Source organism: Schistocerca americana, chromosome 9, assembly GCF_021461395.2.
Source record: "Schistocerca americana isolate TAMUIC-IGC-003095 chromosome 9, iqSchAmer2.1, whole genome shotgun sequence".
Classification (NCBI taxonomy): Eukaryota; Metazoa; Arthropoda; class Insecta; order Orthoptera; family Acrididae; genus Schistocerca; species Schistocerca americana.
Genome location: NC_060127.1, coordinates 179,032,860 through 179,050,588, shown reverse-complemented (window position 1 = coordinate 179,050,588; position 17,729 = coordinate 179,032,860). Strand labels below are relative to the sequence as shown.

At 38.1% G+C, this 17,729-nt stretch overlaps 1 protein-coding gene across 1 annotated transcript in view; it reads right to left on the bottom strand.

The window, feature by feature from the left end:
- Window positions 1–17,729, bottom strand: part of LOC124551324 — a 198,114-nt gene that overhangs the window by 33,624 nt on the left and 146,761 nt on the right. The window contains exon 7 of the mRNA XM_047126335.1: window positions 410–575. Coding sequence (XP_046982291.1) covers window positions 410–575 — 166 coding nt within the window. The remainder of the gene's footprint in view (window positions 1–409; window positions 576–17,729) is intronic.

The following is a 17,729-nucleotide window of genomic DNA, read 5'->3' as shown; positions in this document are numbered from 1 at the left end:
AACAGATCCAAAAAAATAAAAGGGACAATGAAAACTTTGCTAGCTCATCAAAGGATGTGCTAGAAAAGTTTACAGTCTCTTTATTGTGTGTGTCTTTTGATAACTCACCTCAACACTTTTTCAATGAGTAGTTAACATTGAGTAGTTTAATTTTAAATATATTCAATTGTAATCTTCTATTCTTCTTTTCACCGTTTACAAATGACAGTTCCATTCAACAATAATTAATACATTAGGATTGAAATCATCTATCTTGACATGCATGTCAAAGCAAAATGATAATATCAGAGCTACTAAAAATGTAAAATCAATAACAGCAACTCCAACACACTTCAATAACAAAATCCTAACTACTAAATTCAAGAATTGTACAAGAGTAAAGAAGGTGGTGGGAAATCCTTCGACTTACCCAGCAATGGATTCAAGGTATGAAGTCATATCAGGTCCTGTTGTGCCATGTGCAATACATGAATTACACTCATAAATGGGTATTAAATAACGCTGTTGACAAGAGCTCCGGTCCTGTATAGTTTTTCCACATTTTATACATTTTATTGGGAAACCACACTCAAAAGCTGAAAAGGACATACAAAATACTTTAGAAAAACATACCAACAAGCACATATATTGGATAAGTTATTTGTTCTTAATCACTGTTGATTCATGTAATGTACTGATACCACATACTTATTATTTAATCAGTGAAAGATTTTCAGTGAATTAAAGTGTTTTACTGAAATTTAAGTTGCTGGCAAACAATACAGACAGTTACTTTTAATGGTATCTTATTAGGAAATATATTTTCCTGTGTGCAGACGGGCTGATTATTCCACCTTTACACAATATTTCAATATTTCCACAGCTGTCATAGTCATCCTCATATTGTAATTGCAAAACCACATAAAAATATCTAGCCAGATTGTCAAAATATTCTGCATAACAAACAAAGTTGTCATCATATCTGAAAACCTAAAAACAAGGAAGTAAATTTTGGTTTAGATATTTTCAGTATCAGCCATTTTGCTTCTAGACAAATTATTTTTAAAATGGACGCCAAGTACAACTGAGACATCATTTGTCTATAAGTGGAAACAGTAATAGTATATATTTATGCATTTTATGCACAACTTTTTCACATGCAGCACAGCAAGAACAAACAACTTGTTCACATCTGCTAAAGTCTTTTTTATCTTTTTTTAACAGCATTAACTTTTATCCTAGTCATATCCATTTCATTTCATTTCAGCAGTTTGTTTGTTGTCTGGCTGATTCAATCACATCTATTCTCAAATGCTATATGTATTCATATTCTGTATTAGAGAAGGAAAGTTGCTACTCACCATATAGTGGAGATGCTGAGTTACAGATACGCAAAACAAAAAAAATCTCACAATAATATATTTCAGCCATTTAAGTCTTTGTCTTTGTGGTTTCAGTTGCCTGAGACTGCAGTCATGTGTGTGTGTGTGTGTGTGTGTGTGTGTGTGTGTGTGTGTGTGTGTGTGTGTGTGTGTGTGTGTGTGTCCTTCTGCGACTCAGCATCTCTGCTATATGACGAGTAGCAACTTTCCCACTCTAATATTGTTACATTACTTCCTGGATTTTCCATTGTTAAAATTCTGTATTGTGTTTCATTGCTTTTATTTTACATTGCATTCAATGTGCTGCAGCTGTTCAGGCATGATGTCCTTAGGTTAGTTAGGTTTAAGTAGTTCTAAGTTCTAGGGGACTGATGACCATAGATGTTAAGTGCTCAGAGCCATTTGAACCATTTTTGTTCAAGCATGATAGTAATAGTTGTCATTCTCTTGGCTCTTAACGTGCCACACATGCCAAATGAGATGTTATTTTTATCCCAAGTGATGACAGCCTAGTTACCTACTGCAATTCATAACTATTGATAGAAGGAGCTGTCATTACCTCTAATTTTTGTATTGCTGACCACCAATTTCAAACTGTGGCTAATTATTTTCAGTGAACATATGATATACTGTACTCCTATGTATACAAAAACTTATTTCTTGGTTTGTGTTTCTTACTTGAAAAGTTCTCTTAAGTTTGGATTTATGTTTTCATTTTCTGCTATTCCTTACATGCTGGAGGCGATGAGCAGCAGACAGACACATTGAAAATTGCATTTAAACGTAGACTAAATTATTAAAGGTCTCCTTCACACACACACACACACACACACACACACACACACACACACACACACACACACACACACACACACATATATATATACAGGACCAATGTCATCTCTGCACAAAGAAGCCCAAATTCAGTTAGCAGCATTCTCAGGTGGAGTGGGTAGTAAGGGTACAGAAAAGGCCCAGGTTGCAGAGTGGGAGAGTAACAGGCTATGGGATGGGGAAAATGCTGTAGTTATTCCTGTGAGAGTGTGCAGGAATATGGCAGGGACAAGGAGGTAGGTCACTAGATGGTTCCGGCTGTGGCAGGGAGATGGGGGGAGGGAAAAGAGCCTTACAGGTGTGCTGAGAGGCTGAAGTGGGAGCAGGGAAGGGAATAGGCAGGTGGAGGGCCGGTACTAGCAAGTGTTGAGGCCACAAGGGTTAAAGGAACAGATGATAAGTTGTAGGGAGAGCTCCCATCTGCACAATTCAGAAAGGCTGTTATTGCTGGGAATGGAAAGCAGATGGGATGTGATCTAAGTGATCCAGCTGCCATCGGTAATTATGTGACCCATTAACTCTGAAAATCTTCTTTTTTTACAGAAGAGAGGAAATATGCCATCCATTCCACAGACAAAAATTTGTTCTCATACAGCCTAGCCACTGAAGGATAATGTATCTGTAGTGACAAGAGCTCTCTTGTCCATTATGCTGAAGGCCTCACAAATGCCTTTACAGGCAGGCAGTACCACCCAGATCCTGTCCACAAACAGATTTCCCATACCACACCCTCACACACCCCTAGTCTTCCTACTACCCCAAAAAATCATAGGAGCACCCCCGTCATCACCAATACCACCTTGTACTGGAACAACTGAACCATATCCTTTGCTAAGGTATCTATCATCATGCCCTGAAATGAGAGACATCCTACCCAAGATCCTTCACACCCCTCCTAAAGTAGTGTTCTGTCACCCACCCAATGTACACAACATCCTAGCCCATCTCTATGCTACTCGCACTCCTGACCCCTTGCCATAGCAATCCTATTCCTGTGGCAGACCAAGCTGCAAGACCAGCCAAACCCACCCAGCCAGCACCTAGTACTCTAGCCCTGTGACCGGCTTGTCCTGTCCCATCAGAGGCAGGGCCATACCAACACTGCTGCATAGCTCTTTATGTTGGTATGACCATCCAACAACTGTCCATCAAGATGAAAGGTGACCATCAAAGTATTACCAAGATCAAATTTGAACACCCTGTGGCACAAATTGCAGCTGTGCACATCATGCACAATTTCAATGGCTGTTCCACAACTCGCACATCTGGATCCTTCCATCCACCACCAGCTGCTCCAAACTAAGGGAGTTATCCTTACAACACATCAACTGCTCCCATAAGCATCCTGACCTCAACCTCAGGTAATCCACTATTCCTGCACACTCCATCCAACAGTTTCCCCTCCTCCATTCTGTAACCCCTCCCGACTTATTTAGCGTATGCCACTACCCACTGGCTCCTACAATCATACATCATGTTTTGAGCCCATATACCTGCCACCCCTCTGTCCTGCATTCCTAGCTAGAAAACTGGCTGTCTCCCTCTGAGCCACTAAACACCCACCTCCGATCCCTTTCCCTGCCTTTTCCCTGCCTAGCCACCCCATCTGATACTACTCGCACCACAACTAGTCCACCTGCCAAAATACCAGCACAGGCACTGTTAGTTCAACTAGCTCTATGCAGGGACATAGGGGTGTGTGTGTGTTTGTTTGTGTGTGTGTGTGTGTGTGTGTGTGTGTGTGTGTGTGTGTGTGTGTGTGTGTGTGTGTGTGTGTTTCAATTAAGGGGACACAACGTGAGTTACCAAGTATATCTTAAATAATAATTTAATATTCTGCAAATAATTTACAAGAGTACTAGGTTAAGAGAATGGTTTGGTGTTTTAGTTACAAAAATTCTGAATCATAAACAGAATATAAAAGAAAAAAATTGAATATGTGCAATTTCACTATGTTTCAAACTTAAATAATTTGCTTGTGTATCCAGTTCTTAATTCTAAAGTTCATACACTTATTTCATCATTACAAAATTAGTAGAAATAATAGGTATAGATTTGCAGTAACTCCTCTTCTGCTGAATGATATATTTATTTTTTCATATTGTTTTGAATTTTATGGATGTTAAACAGCATTACTGTAAAACTTCCCAGCAGGTTAAAACTGTGTGTCAGACCAAGACTCAAACCTCGGGCCTCTGCCTTTCACAGGCACGTGCTCTAACTGACCGAGTTACCCAAGCAAGACTCACGACCCTGCCTCACAGTTTTACTTCTGCCAGAACTTCTGTCTGGAAGTAGGAGATGAGGTACTGGTGAAAGTAAAGTTGCGAAGATGGCTCATGGGCCATGCTTGGATAGCTAAATCAGCAGAGCACTTGCCCGTGAAAGGCAAAGGTTCTGAGTTCGTGTGTCAATTCAACACACAATTTTAATCTGCCAGGAAGTTTCAGATCAGTGCATACTCTGCCGCAGAGTGAAAATTTATCCTCGAAAATACCCCAGGCTATGGCTAAGTCATGTCTCCAATATAGCCTCACTTCCAGAAGTACTAATCTTACAAGATTTGTGGGAGAGTTTCTGTGAAGTCTGGAAGATAAGAGGCAAGGTACTGGTAGAACTAAAGCTGGAGACCAAGTCAGGTGTTGTGCTTGGGTAGCTCGACAGTAGAACACTTGCCCATGAAAGGCAAATGTCCTTAGTTTGAGTCTTGATCTGCCACACAATTTTAATCTGCCAGAAAGCGTACACTCCACTATAGAGTGAAACTTTCATTTTGGAAGCATTTCTATATTTAATCTTTAAAGCCTGCTAGTATGTTATGTAACCCAAAGGTTTGGCCAGGAGATTTAAGAGGTTATAAGAGTGACAGAAGATAACATTACACTCTGTGGGGCAAACAGTAGGGAGAGAGGATGTTAATGCAATGTTCAACTTAAGAAAGTCATACCTGTAGTGGAGTAATGTCTTAAGGCATTCAAGGCCTAGGTGGTTCAGAGTGACAAGAAGGGTGCCTTCTGAGTATTTTGGAAGTGGGAACTGCATTAGTCAGAGCCTGAAGCAGGATATTGTTTTTAAGATTGTTTGTGAGCCAGATCTGTGGAATAGCTATGGGAAGGAAGCCTTGTGGAGGTTGTTGGTGGTGATGGTTTCATTGGTGGAATAGATATGGTATCATGAATGCTTAGGCTGTAGGAAAGGGAGGATTCGATGTGGATAATGTAACAGCTGTCAAAAATGTAGTGCAACAGATCAAAAAAATCTGTGAAATGGAAATCATAGCAAACGCTGTGAACATTAAATGATTGTTCTAAAATATGCAACTATAGTGTTCACAAAGTGTAATGTTACAGTAAGAGCATAATAAATCCCTACAGGAATACTGAACACCGATACTTAATTACACAGTTTTATTTTTAATCAACAGCAAAAAGGAACTAGGAAGCAGGATGAAGGATAGGCAGATAATTCACAACTCAGTCCAACGTAGGTCTACCACATTCATGAAATTAATGTTTAATATTTGTAGTTCTGTTATTTGAAGAAGTCAGCACTGGACAACAACTATAGATGTGACCGACACAGATCCCAGCAAAATAAAACATAACTCCTTTGACAGTACCAGTAACTCTGAATGCCCTACAGTGTGTACGGCGAGAGAAGAGCTCTGACAGTTAACGTGGCTTTGGCGCCCGTGCTTCGTGCAGCCACGACATCCAATCAGATGATGAGCTTTTGTTTACATTACCGTGGCCTAGTGTTGCCGTAGTGCTGGATGACCGCTGCTGGCTCGCTGCCCGTCTGTGTCGAATACTGGCAACTGTGCTGCCAGCTGTCAGAGCTCTTCTCTCGACAAGTATAGCTCCATCAAATGTGGATATCCTGTAAGTGTTGTAATGGGTGATGGTTATTTTCTAGTTGACAGTTGTTCTCTTGTGAGAGTGTGGAGGAAATCTGCTGACCTGAAGAAAATTATTTTTTTGTGTTGCATAGTGAATAGCTACCAAAATAAACAAATACCCTCTGGTGTATTCCCAGACTAGCATGAACATCAATAGTAGTGACACAACAAGGTGGATTCTTCCCATCTGTTATGTTTTTCTATTCCCATAATCAACCAGATCCCCACATTTTTTTCCTTCATTAAATTTTACCTTATTTTCGATATATTTACCTATTGGCTTGTAACACTTACTTTAAAATCCCAAGTTGTTATTTAGACTATATTTCACTTGAATATATTATTCAAATTCCTATTTTGAGTGTACTGGTTCCACTGATATTAGTTCAGCAGGTTGAATAGAAGTTGCAGTTAATTAAAGTTAACACCATAGTACTATATGCGAAAACCTTTGTGAGGTGATCAGTGTAATTCCGTATAATGATCCACACCAACACAAAGCTATGCATTCTGGCTTTCATGCAAAACTCTTTAAATTATCAGAAACTAATTAATTTCTGAAATAATTCAACTTGATGATCAGAGCCACTGTCATTTATCGTTGAAGATTTTGTCATAACAATTGTTAAATTCCAAACTTTGACTATATACTTTTGTTACTTTAGTTTTTCTATACAAGGTTATGTATGGCATTCATTGATTAACACACCAATTAATAATTTCATTTAATTTATTATAATTTGCAAAGTGGTGCTTATACATGTAAAAAAGGCAACTCATACTGCATAAGGAGAATAGTGTCCATGTAATTTCCTAAATTTATAAACCGCAGTATTTTCTACAACACAGCATCACATTAGATCTTAAAGTTCATCCAAAACAGTAAACTTCAGCCCAGCTGGTTTTCAAAGCATAATATAATTTACAAAATAACAGTTTACTCTTACATCGATCTATAAGTACTCAGACACCACCAAAATTGACAGTCTGCCATCCGAAAGCTCATGAGTAAAACCTAATACAGGTGCATACTTCCTGTGTTGATTCATGCCACAACTGTGCATTTTCTTTATGTGAAAAAATGCACACTGACATTCATAAAATTTGATAACTTTTAATATTTTAGGGCTTTAGAGTGATTACAGTACTTCACATTAAGGAATATTTTAACTGAACTGTCATGACAGATGACAAGTGTGGAACATCATTGCCATCAAAACTAGAGTTTGTTGGATCAGTGAAACTCATTATGGACTGGCTTAACTGCGCTACTAAAGTGTAAACCTCTTCAATAAATTACTACAGAATAGTGTTAAGTGTGCACTGCAGCTTTTTCAAGTATACATAAACAATAGCACAATTTACTTCAGTAGTGTTAGGTGTAGGTGTTGTGTCTGGTCACCATATTTAATTATTGAACTTAGTGAAGAATATACATGTGCATTAGCGCAAACTAAATGGAGGTGTTGTGTAAATCTTTGAGAAAGTGCTATCTCACACTGTTAAAAGTGAGGTCTGATGAAAGCTTTTTCCCAACTAGTGAGTATCTGAAACCAACTAAATTCTGGACAGATTTGCTCTTGTTCTCATTTATGATGCAATCTGAAGATTAGTTTACAAACATTCAACAGCAAATTCACTTAAACAAAAATACATAATTTAATTTTAACACATTATTTCAACTGCAGATAAAATTTATGTCACCATTTACATTTTTATATTTCTTATATCAATATGTAATTAATTGAGGTTTCAACATAACAAGAAGTTTTCAGTTTTAATATGTGCAAATGTTTTCACATTTGTTATCAGCTGTTATTACTAAAAATCTTCAAATAAATACATGTCCTCAAGAACTGTTCAGGGAATTAAATTTTATGATGAATAATCTAAAAATGATAATCACACTAACATAGCGCTGACTCACTGAAAGTTCTAGAAGCTTTGGGAAAATGCAGTTTATCATATTACTACTGTTCGCAGATGCTAAATGTGTGTATTTTTGACGAGGATTAAATTAATTCCCATAAAGCTCTTTCCAGTATGTGTGGCATACAGAAAGCGAAAAGCATTCTGTGTTTTATATGTTCAAATTTTCATGTGGCAATGTGAAACTGTGTGGAACAATAAATAAACCACACTTTTCTGACATAATAACTATTAACTCCATGCCATGTCATTTAACATCCTGGACCTCAAGTGTGATGTTTTATATTTGTCTCTGGCTACTAACTTCATCTTAAAAAGCTAAGTGAACTTTTTTACATTTATTTGATGTCACCTTCCTTGCACTTAAATATACATTGCTTGCTAAAAAATAAATGATTTTATGTGACGTCAATGTGAATTATAAACACAAATTTGTTATTGCCTTAAGCAAGTCAAGGGTGTCATAACACTCATTTAGACTTTCAGTTTTGAGGTGATTGAGATTGGTGGTACTGAGGAAAGACTACAAGAACCACATCAGTAAAGCTACACTGTCTACAAAAAAGGTGTGGCTTATACAGCTGGGGATTTATAGAAGTTCAAAATCATCAAATGATATGAAGATCATTAAAAAGTTTCTTTGGAACACACACAGTTTCTCTGTAAAATAAAGCTGCAAATGAAATAAAGAGACCTACAAAAAATATATGTAACCTCCTGAGAGATTAAGTGCTGGACCAAGACTCAAAACAAGAAACTTTGCCTTTTGTGGGCAAGTGCTTTACCGATTGAGGTGTCACAGCACAACTCACAGCCTGCCCTCACAATTCACTTCCGCCAGTAACTTGTCTCCTATCTTTGTAACTTTTCAGAAGTTCTCCTGTATACTATGTGGGACCAGCAACCTGGAATATTAGTCCCATAAGCTATGCAGGAGAACTTCTGAGAAGTTTGGAAGGTAGTGGAAGAGATACTGGCAGAAAGTGAAACTGTGAGGGCAAGTCATGAGGTCATGTTTGAAGGCACAGCACCTGCCCATGAAAGACAAACATTTTGGGTCTGTGTCCCAGTGTAACACAATTTTAATCCACCAGGAAGTTTCAAATCAGTATACACTCCACTCTATAGTGCAAAATTCATTATAGCGCGACCTGTAATACATTCTAGGAAGACAAAGAAGAAGAAGAAGAAGAAGAAGAAGAACAAATGAAAAGAAAGAAACATGCACTTTGAAGGAATTACCTGAATATCAGTAGACTACAATTTCAGAAAAAACTGGATGATTTATTCAAAAGAAAGGACTTCACAAATTGATACTAAGTTGATTCACGTTTGGCCCTTATGCAAGCAGTTCTTTGACTTGCCATTGATTGACAGAGTTGATGGGTGTCCTCCTGAGGGATATCATGCCATAGTCTATCCAATTGGTGTGTGAGATTGTCAAATTCTCAAGCTGGTTGGAGGACCCTGCCCACAACTCTTCGAACGTTCTCAATTGGGGGGAGGTCTGGCAACATTTCTGGCCAAGATAAAGTGTAGCCAGCATGGAGACAAGCAGCACGAATTCTCACCACATGTGGGTGGTCATTATCCCTGCTGAAATGTAAGCCCAGGTTGGCTTGCCATGAAGGGCAGGGTACTGCAGATGACAACCAAAGGGGTCCTGCTACAAAATTAAATGGCATCCGAGACCATTGCTCGTGGCTGTTTGGCTGTACGGCAGATGACAGTCACACTGGTATCCCACTGCTGTTCGGAGCATCTTCAGACATGTCACTGCAGGTCATCAGGGCTCAGTTCGAAGTGGGACCCATCACTGAAGACAATTTTGTTCCATACAATTAGATAAAAATAATGTGCAAGGAAGAAAAACAGAACTATAGGCAATTATTTGACACAAAGCTCATTCTTGCATCTTTTTCATGTAAAGAGCTCAGTAAACTTTTCATTGAATTAGGTATTTTGTGAATCATGTCATTTTCTATGGAGAACATTACTAATGTGCTTCATCTAATCTGCATTGTGAGGTGGGTGGGTTTGAAGTTTAAAGTGACCAAACTGCACGGTCATTGGTCCCTTCTGCATTGTGATTTTTAAACAAAAAAGAAGGCAGGAAAATGATAAGATAAGATCTGTTTCTTTCTTCACATTCATAAATATAAGTGTTCTTTTTGTATGTGTCAGACTTTAACTTCTGGTTTTAGGTTTAGTTACCTGCATTAAAGTGAAATGCTGATCTGCCAATCTGTTTAACCTCAACATATCTTTCAAAAGATAAACTTGTTAATCTCAGTTCTTTCAGTTCCAAAGCTTTCACTCACTTCCACACATTATATACAACAACCAATAAGTTTTATCAGGCACTCGAAAAAAAAAGGGGCAGAGGCATTCTCATTATAAATAGCACAGCTACTCCTTTACCACAGCTCACCCATCCCACAACTGACTCATCCCACAGCTAGATAACAGCTGAGGTGTGTGAGTGGGGCTTGCTTCTGTTCCCTCATAACTGTTTTGTACAACAGAATAGATTTCCAGTACCAAACCTCAATGCACTCAAGAGATTAAAGTCATTTTGTGTGGTGTCATTATGTGAGTGATCATAATGAAATCACCATGGGATCCAGTTTGAATGCAATCTGCAGGCAAAATAAAATTCTTGTACTGGCTGTAGAGATACCATCTATAAACAAAATTCAACATATACGTTACTGCGAAGATAAAAGTTGTCTGTTCTGGTAAGAAAGTAAATAGGAGGTATATGAAGAAAAGGAATCCATGCCATTGACTCTTTATGAACTTAGTAAACCTCCAATCTGACTACATTCTCACAGAAACCTTTGAAAACTTCACAGTTCTAGGTACAAATTGTGTGGGAGATTTCTCGTAGAATCTGAGAACATATTCTGAGCTCAAACATAATGAGGTATTTTGAACAGAATGACCTCCTCAAGGACAACCAGCATGGATTCTGAAAATATTGAGCGTATGAGACCCTACTCTCACTTTTCTCAAATGATGTACTGAATGGTTTACGTTAAGGCAATCACATAGATGAAGTATTTCTTGATTTCTAAAAAGCACTTGACTCAGTGCCACACCAACATTTATTGCAAATTATGATCATATGGAGTTCTTGTTGTTGTTGTTGTTGTGGTCTTCAGTCCTGAGACTGGTTTGATGCAGCTCTCCATGCTACTCTATCCTGTGCAAGCTTCTTCATCTGCCAGTACCTACTGCAACCTACATCCTTCTGAATCTGCTTAGTGTATTCATCTCTTGGTCTCCCTCTATGATTTTTACCCTCCACGCTGCCCTCCAATACTAAACTGGTGATCCCTTGATGCCTCAGAACATGTCCTACCAACCGATCCCTTCTTCTAGTCAAATTGTACCACAAACTCCTCTTCCCCCCAATTCTATTCAATACATTCTCATTAGTTATGTGATCTACCCATCTAAACTTCAGCATTCTTCTGTAGCACCACATTTCGAAAGCTTCTATTCTCTTCTTGTCCAAACTATTTATCATCCATGTTTCACTTCCATACATGGCTACACTCCATACAAATACTTTCAGAAAAGACTTCCTGACACTTAAATCTATACTCAATGTTAAAAAATTTCTCTTCTTCAGAAATGCTTTCCTTACCATTGCCAGTCTACATTTTATATCCTCTCTACTTCAACCATCACCAGTTATTTTGCTCCCCAAATAGCAAAACTCCTTTACTACTTTAAGTGTCTCATTTCCTAATCTAATTCCCTCAGCATCACCGGAGTTAACTTGACTACATTCCATTATCCTTGTTTTGCTTTCGTTGATGTTCATCTTATATCCTCCTTTCAAGACACTGTCCATTATGTTCAACTGCTCTTCCAAGTCCTTTGCTGTCTCTGACAGAATTACAATGTCATCGGCGAACCTCAAAGTTTTTATATCTTCTCCATGGATTTTAATACCTACTCCGAATTTTTCTTTTGTTTCCTTCACTGCTGGCTCAATATACAGATTGAATAACATCAGGGACAGGCTACAACCCTGTCTCACTCCCTTCACAACCGCTGCTTCCCTTTCATGCCCCTCGACTCTTATAACTGCCATCTGGTTTCTGTACAAATTGTAAATAGCCTTTCACTCCCTGTATTTTAGCCCTGCCACCTTCAGAATTTGAAAGAGAGTATTCGAGTCAACATTGTCAAAAGCTTTCTCCAAGTCTACAAATACTAGAAACGTAGGTTTGCCTTTCCTTAATCTAGCTTCCAAGATAAGTCGTAGGGGCAGTATTGCCTCACGTGTTCCGATATTTCTACAGAATCCAAACTGATCTTCCCCGAGGTTGGCTTCTACTAGTTTTTCCATTCACCTGTAAAGAATTCACGTTAGTATTTTGCAGCCGTGACTTATTAAACTGACAGTTCGGTAATTTTCACATCAGTCAACACCTGCTATCTTTGAGATTGGAATTATTATATTCTTCTTGAAGTCTGAGGGTATTTCACCTGACTCATACATCTTGCTCACCAGATGGTAGAATTTTGTCAGGACAGGCTCTCCCAAGGCTGTCAGTAGCCCTAATGGAATGTTGTCTACTCCCGGAGCTTTGTTTCGACTCAGGTCTTTCAGTGCTCTGTCAAACTCTTCTTGCAGTATCATATCTCCCATTTCATCTTCATCTACATCCTCTTCCATTTCCATAATATTGTCCTCAAGTACATCGCCCTTGTATAGTCCTTTTATATACTCCTTCCACCTTTCTGCTTTCCCTTCTTTGCTTAGAACTGGTTTTCCATTTGAGCTCTTGATATTCTTACAAGTGGTTCTCTTTCTCCAAAGGTCTCTTTAATTTTCCTCTAGGCAGTATCTATCTTATCCCTAGTGAGATAAGCCTCTACATCCTTACATTTGTCTTCTAGCCATCCCTGCTTAGCCATTTTGCACTTCCTGTTGATCTCATTTTTGAGACTTTTGTATTCTTTTTTGCCTACTTCATTTACTGCATTTTTATATTTTCTCCTTTCATCAATTAAATTCAATATTTCTTCTGTTACCCAAGGATTTCTACTAGCCCTCATCTTTTTACCTACTGGATCCTCTGGTGGCTTCACTACTTCATCCCTCAAAGCTACCCATTCTCCTTCTAATGTATTTCTTTCCCCATTCTTGTCAATTGTTCCCTAATGCTCTCCCTGAAACTCTGTACAACCTCTGGTTTAGTCAGTTTATCCAGGTCCCATCTCCTTAAATTCCCACCTTTTTGCAGTTTCTTCAGTTTTAATCTACAGTTCATAACCAATAAATTGTGATCAGAGTCCACATCTGCTCCTGGAAATGTCTTACAATTTAAAACCTGGTTCCTAAATCTCTGTCTTACCATTATATAATCTATCTGAAACCTGTCAGTATCTCCAGGCTTCTTCCATGTATACAATCTTCTTTTACGATTCTTGAACCAAGTGTTAGCTATGATTAAGTTGTGCTCTGTGCAAAATTCTACCAGGCGGCTTCCTCTTTCGTTTCTTACCCCCAATCCATATTCACCTACTACATTTCCTTCTCTCCCTTTTCCTACTAACGAATTCCAGTCACCCATGACTATTAAATTTTTGTCTCCCTTCACAATCTGAATAATTTCTTTTATTTCATCATACATTTCTTAAATTTCTCCATCATCTGCAGAGCTAGTTGGCATATAAACTTGTACTACTGCAGTAGGCGTGGGCTTCATATCTATCTTGGCCACAATAATGCGTTCACTATGCTGTTTGTAGTAGCTTACCCATACTCCTATATTTTTACTCATTATTAAACCTACTCCTACATTACACCTATTTGATTTTGTATTTATAACCCTGTATTCACCTGGCCAAAAGTCTTGTTCCTCCTGCCACCGAACTTCACTAGTTCCCACTATATCTAACTTTAACCTATCCATTTCCCTTTTTAAATTTTCTAACCTACCTGCCCGATTAAGGAATCTGACATTCCACGCTCTGATCCATAGAACACCAGTTTTCTTTCTCCTGATAACAATGTCCTCTTGAGTAGTCCCCGCCCGGAGATCCGAATGGGGTGATATTTTACCTCCGGAATATTTTACCCAAGAGGACGCCATCATCATTTAACCATACAGTAGAGCTGCATGCCCTCGGGAAAAATTACAGCTGTAGTTTCCCCTTGATTTCAGCCGTTCGCAGTACCAGCACAGCAAGGCCGTTTCGGTTAGTGTTACAAGGCCAGATCAGCCAATCATTCAGACTGTTGCCCCTGCAGCCACTGAAAAGGCTGCTGCCCCTCTTCAGGAACCACATGTTTGTCTGGCCTCTCAACACAACTCCATTGTGGTTGCACCTACGGTACGGCTATCTGTATCGCTGAGGCATGCAAGCCTCCCCACCAACGGCAAGGTCCATGGTTCATGGGAAGGGGGATCATATGCAGTATCAAGTGAAATTTGAGACTGGATTGAGGACTTTGAGGACTTTTTGACAGGGAGGATGCAGCATGTTTCTTGCGTGGACAGTCATCGTCAGATGTAGAAGTAACTTTGGGTGTATCCCTGGGAACTGTGTTAGGACCCTCACTCTTCACGTTGTATATTAATGATCTTGCAGACAATATTAATAGTAAAATAAGGCTTTTTTGCAGATGATGCAGTTATCTAAAATGAAGTACTATCTGAAGGAAGCTGCATAAAAATTCAGTCAGATCTTGATAAGATTTCAAATCGTGCAAAGACTGGCAACTTGCTTTAAATGTTCAGAAATGTAAAAATTTGCACTTCACAAAATGAAAAAAATGTAGTATCCTATGACTATAACATCACTGAGTCACTGTTGGAATCAGCCACCTCATACAAATACCTAGGTGTAGCACTTTGTGGGTTATGAAATGGTATGACCATATTAGGGTAAAGAAAGTGGTATACTTCAGATTATTGATAGAATGCTGTGGAAGTGGCAGTCAGCCTACAAATGACATTGCTTAAAAATCACTCATGCAACCCATTCTAGAATATTGCTCAAGTGTACGGGATCCATGCCAGATAGGTCGAACAGGGAATTTGAACATATATAGAGAAGGACAGGAAATGGAAGACTCTTGAAGATTGATGTAAACTATCCCAAGAAAGACTACTAACAAAGTTTCAAGAGTTGGCTTTAAATGATGACTTTAGAAATATACCACAATTCCCTACATATCACTCACAGAGGAATAATGAGGATAAGAACAGAATGATTACTGCATGCACTGGGGCATTGAAACAATCATTCTTCTCATGCTCCATACATGAATGGAACAAGAAGAAACACTAATAACTGTTACTATGGGACATACCCTCTGCCGTGCACCTCATGGTGATTTGAACATTATAGATGTAGATCTAGAGTAGATTTTATCCAGTTAGGAACAATTTCTTGCGAGCAGAAAGTGAAAGATGGCTTCTGTCCCATTTGTAATACTTATAAATGGCTTGGAATGTACACCACATATCTCTGTATCACATCCTTGAAGTTTCTCCATCACAGTGGGATTTACGTAGCACAGTATGTGAATCAATGAATGACAGAAAACAACTCAAACAAAGGTCTGGTTTGGGTTTCGCACAAGCACAGCATTGACAGGTTACCTCAGTGTTTGATATTGGTTCCGATATACTCCATCTAAAAGATTACGACTAGCATAACTTTCTGCTTTGATGATGATCTAGCATCAACTGTTCAGACTACTAAGCCATGAGAAGGAAGGAACATCCAAGGACCTAGTGACTGAATTTATATTACAAGAAATGGAGAACCTATCAAAATCCATATAAGACATAAGCAAGTGCATTCTACTCAAACAATAGAATAGCAAGAGAACACTTCATTGTGAACTACTGTCAGGAAAAGTAGAATGTTTAACCATAAAAAGCTTGGAATACCTTTGAACCAGTCCCTAACTTACAAAACATACCAGGAAAACATCAACATGAAACTCAAAATATGTAACAGCATCATGAAGAAATAAGCTAGTATGTCACAGGAACTGAAGCAACTTATCTCCATACCATAGCTATATCCTTTGTGTAACCAATTTCTGAACATCATTTTCTAATCTGGAAACAAATTAACAGTTCTGACATTAACCTTCATTAATGCTTTATCATTTTTATATAAACAACAAAACCACTTCCTACATGATTGTTATCCATCCTCAACCATGTCTTGTCTCTGCAGTTTAGGTGTCAGGAAGTAATAAAACAAGAACAGTGAAAAGTTACATCAAATAAACCTTCCACAGTGCTTGTTCCTCCATTCGGTCATACGTAACATTCCTTCGTGTTGGCATAATTCCAGGAACCCCTGAATGGCAAGGTATAAAGAATAATCTTCATGAAGGGAGCTCAACTAAAATTAAGTATTGAGGTATCATAGACCCCTCAATTCAACCTGAGGGGCCTTTTAAAAGGAATTGGGAGAGCTGAGCCAGTTGCAATGCCCCAGTGCAGCAATGAGGAGTTGTGACATAGCAGGTCAATTCTTCCCATGCATTTTTTTTTCCTCATAAAAACCAAATTGTTTCTGTGAAGTTTTACCTTGTTTCCAATACATTTATTTATCGGCATTTAACACTTAAATCAAAATCTCAAGGTCTTCTTTAAACTTAATTTCACTTGAATCTATTGTTCAGGTTATCAGTTTGGTTGTTATGTTTACATTGATCTAACTGGGAGAGTCATAATTACAAAATATAATTAACTGATGTGACAGTACTACCATCCACAACAGTCAAAACCATACAAGCTTATATGCATATTTGAGAAACATGACCTACATGTTTGTAAGCTAACAATTTTGACTTCTCAGTAACATATTTTAATTACCTAAAACTAATTACCTTCTGAAATAATTAAACTTAAAGTTCTCAGCCACTATTAATTTTCACTGAAGATTTTGTCATAACCACTGTTATATTCTGATTTTTTTCTGTACAATATAATATATAGCATTGACTAATTAATGCGATTAATTAATATTTTAACATAATTTACAATAATTTGCAATATGACACACATACATGTAAAGAAGGGGATCCACATCACATAAGAATAATAGTATCCATATATTTTTCTAAATTGCTAACGAACAACATTTTCTATAAGCCAAAATCATGTTAGTTCCTGTAGTGCAACAAAAACAGTAAATCCCAACCCTGCCATTTTTCAAAGTATAATGTAGTTTACAAAATAACAGTATGTTCTTGTGCCTATCCTAAAGTGCCGTAGTAAGACATCACCCAAAACTGGCACTTAACGGTTAGAAAGCCTACGAGTTAAGATTTACATTGATTGCACTCCCGATGTTGACTCACGCCACAGTCATCACATTCATTCCACACACTGACATTCATGAAACTCAAGAACTTTAATGTGAAAAGACTTTTGAGTGATTACAATACATGAAACTGATGAACATTTCAATTTAACTTCCCTGCCATTAGCAAGGCTGTGAAATGGCACTGTCATTGAAACAGGTGATTCCTGAATTGGATGCTGCTCATTATGGACTGATTTAATTGAATTACCTCAGCGTATTTTTCTCTGGTAATTTCCTACATGAAAACACCAAGAGCAAACTGTGATGCTTTTGCGTAAATGTTGACTTTATTATGTGTCACATTTAAACTTGTCAACAATGAAAAATTTTTCAAGATATATAATGAG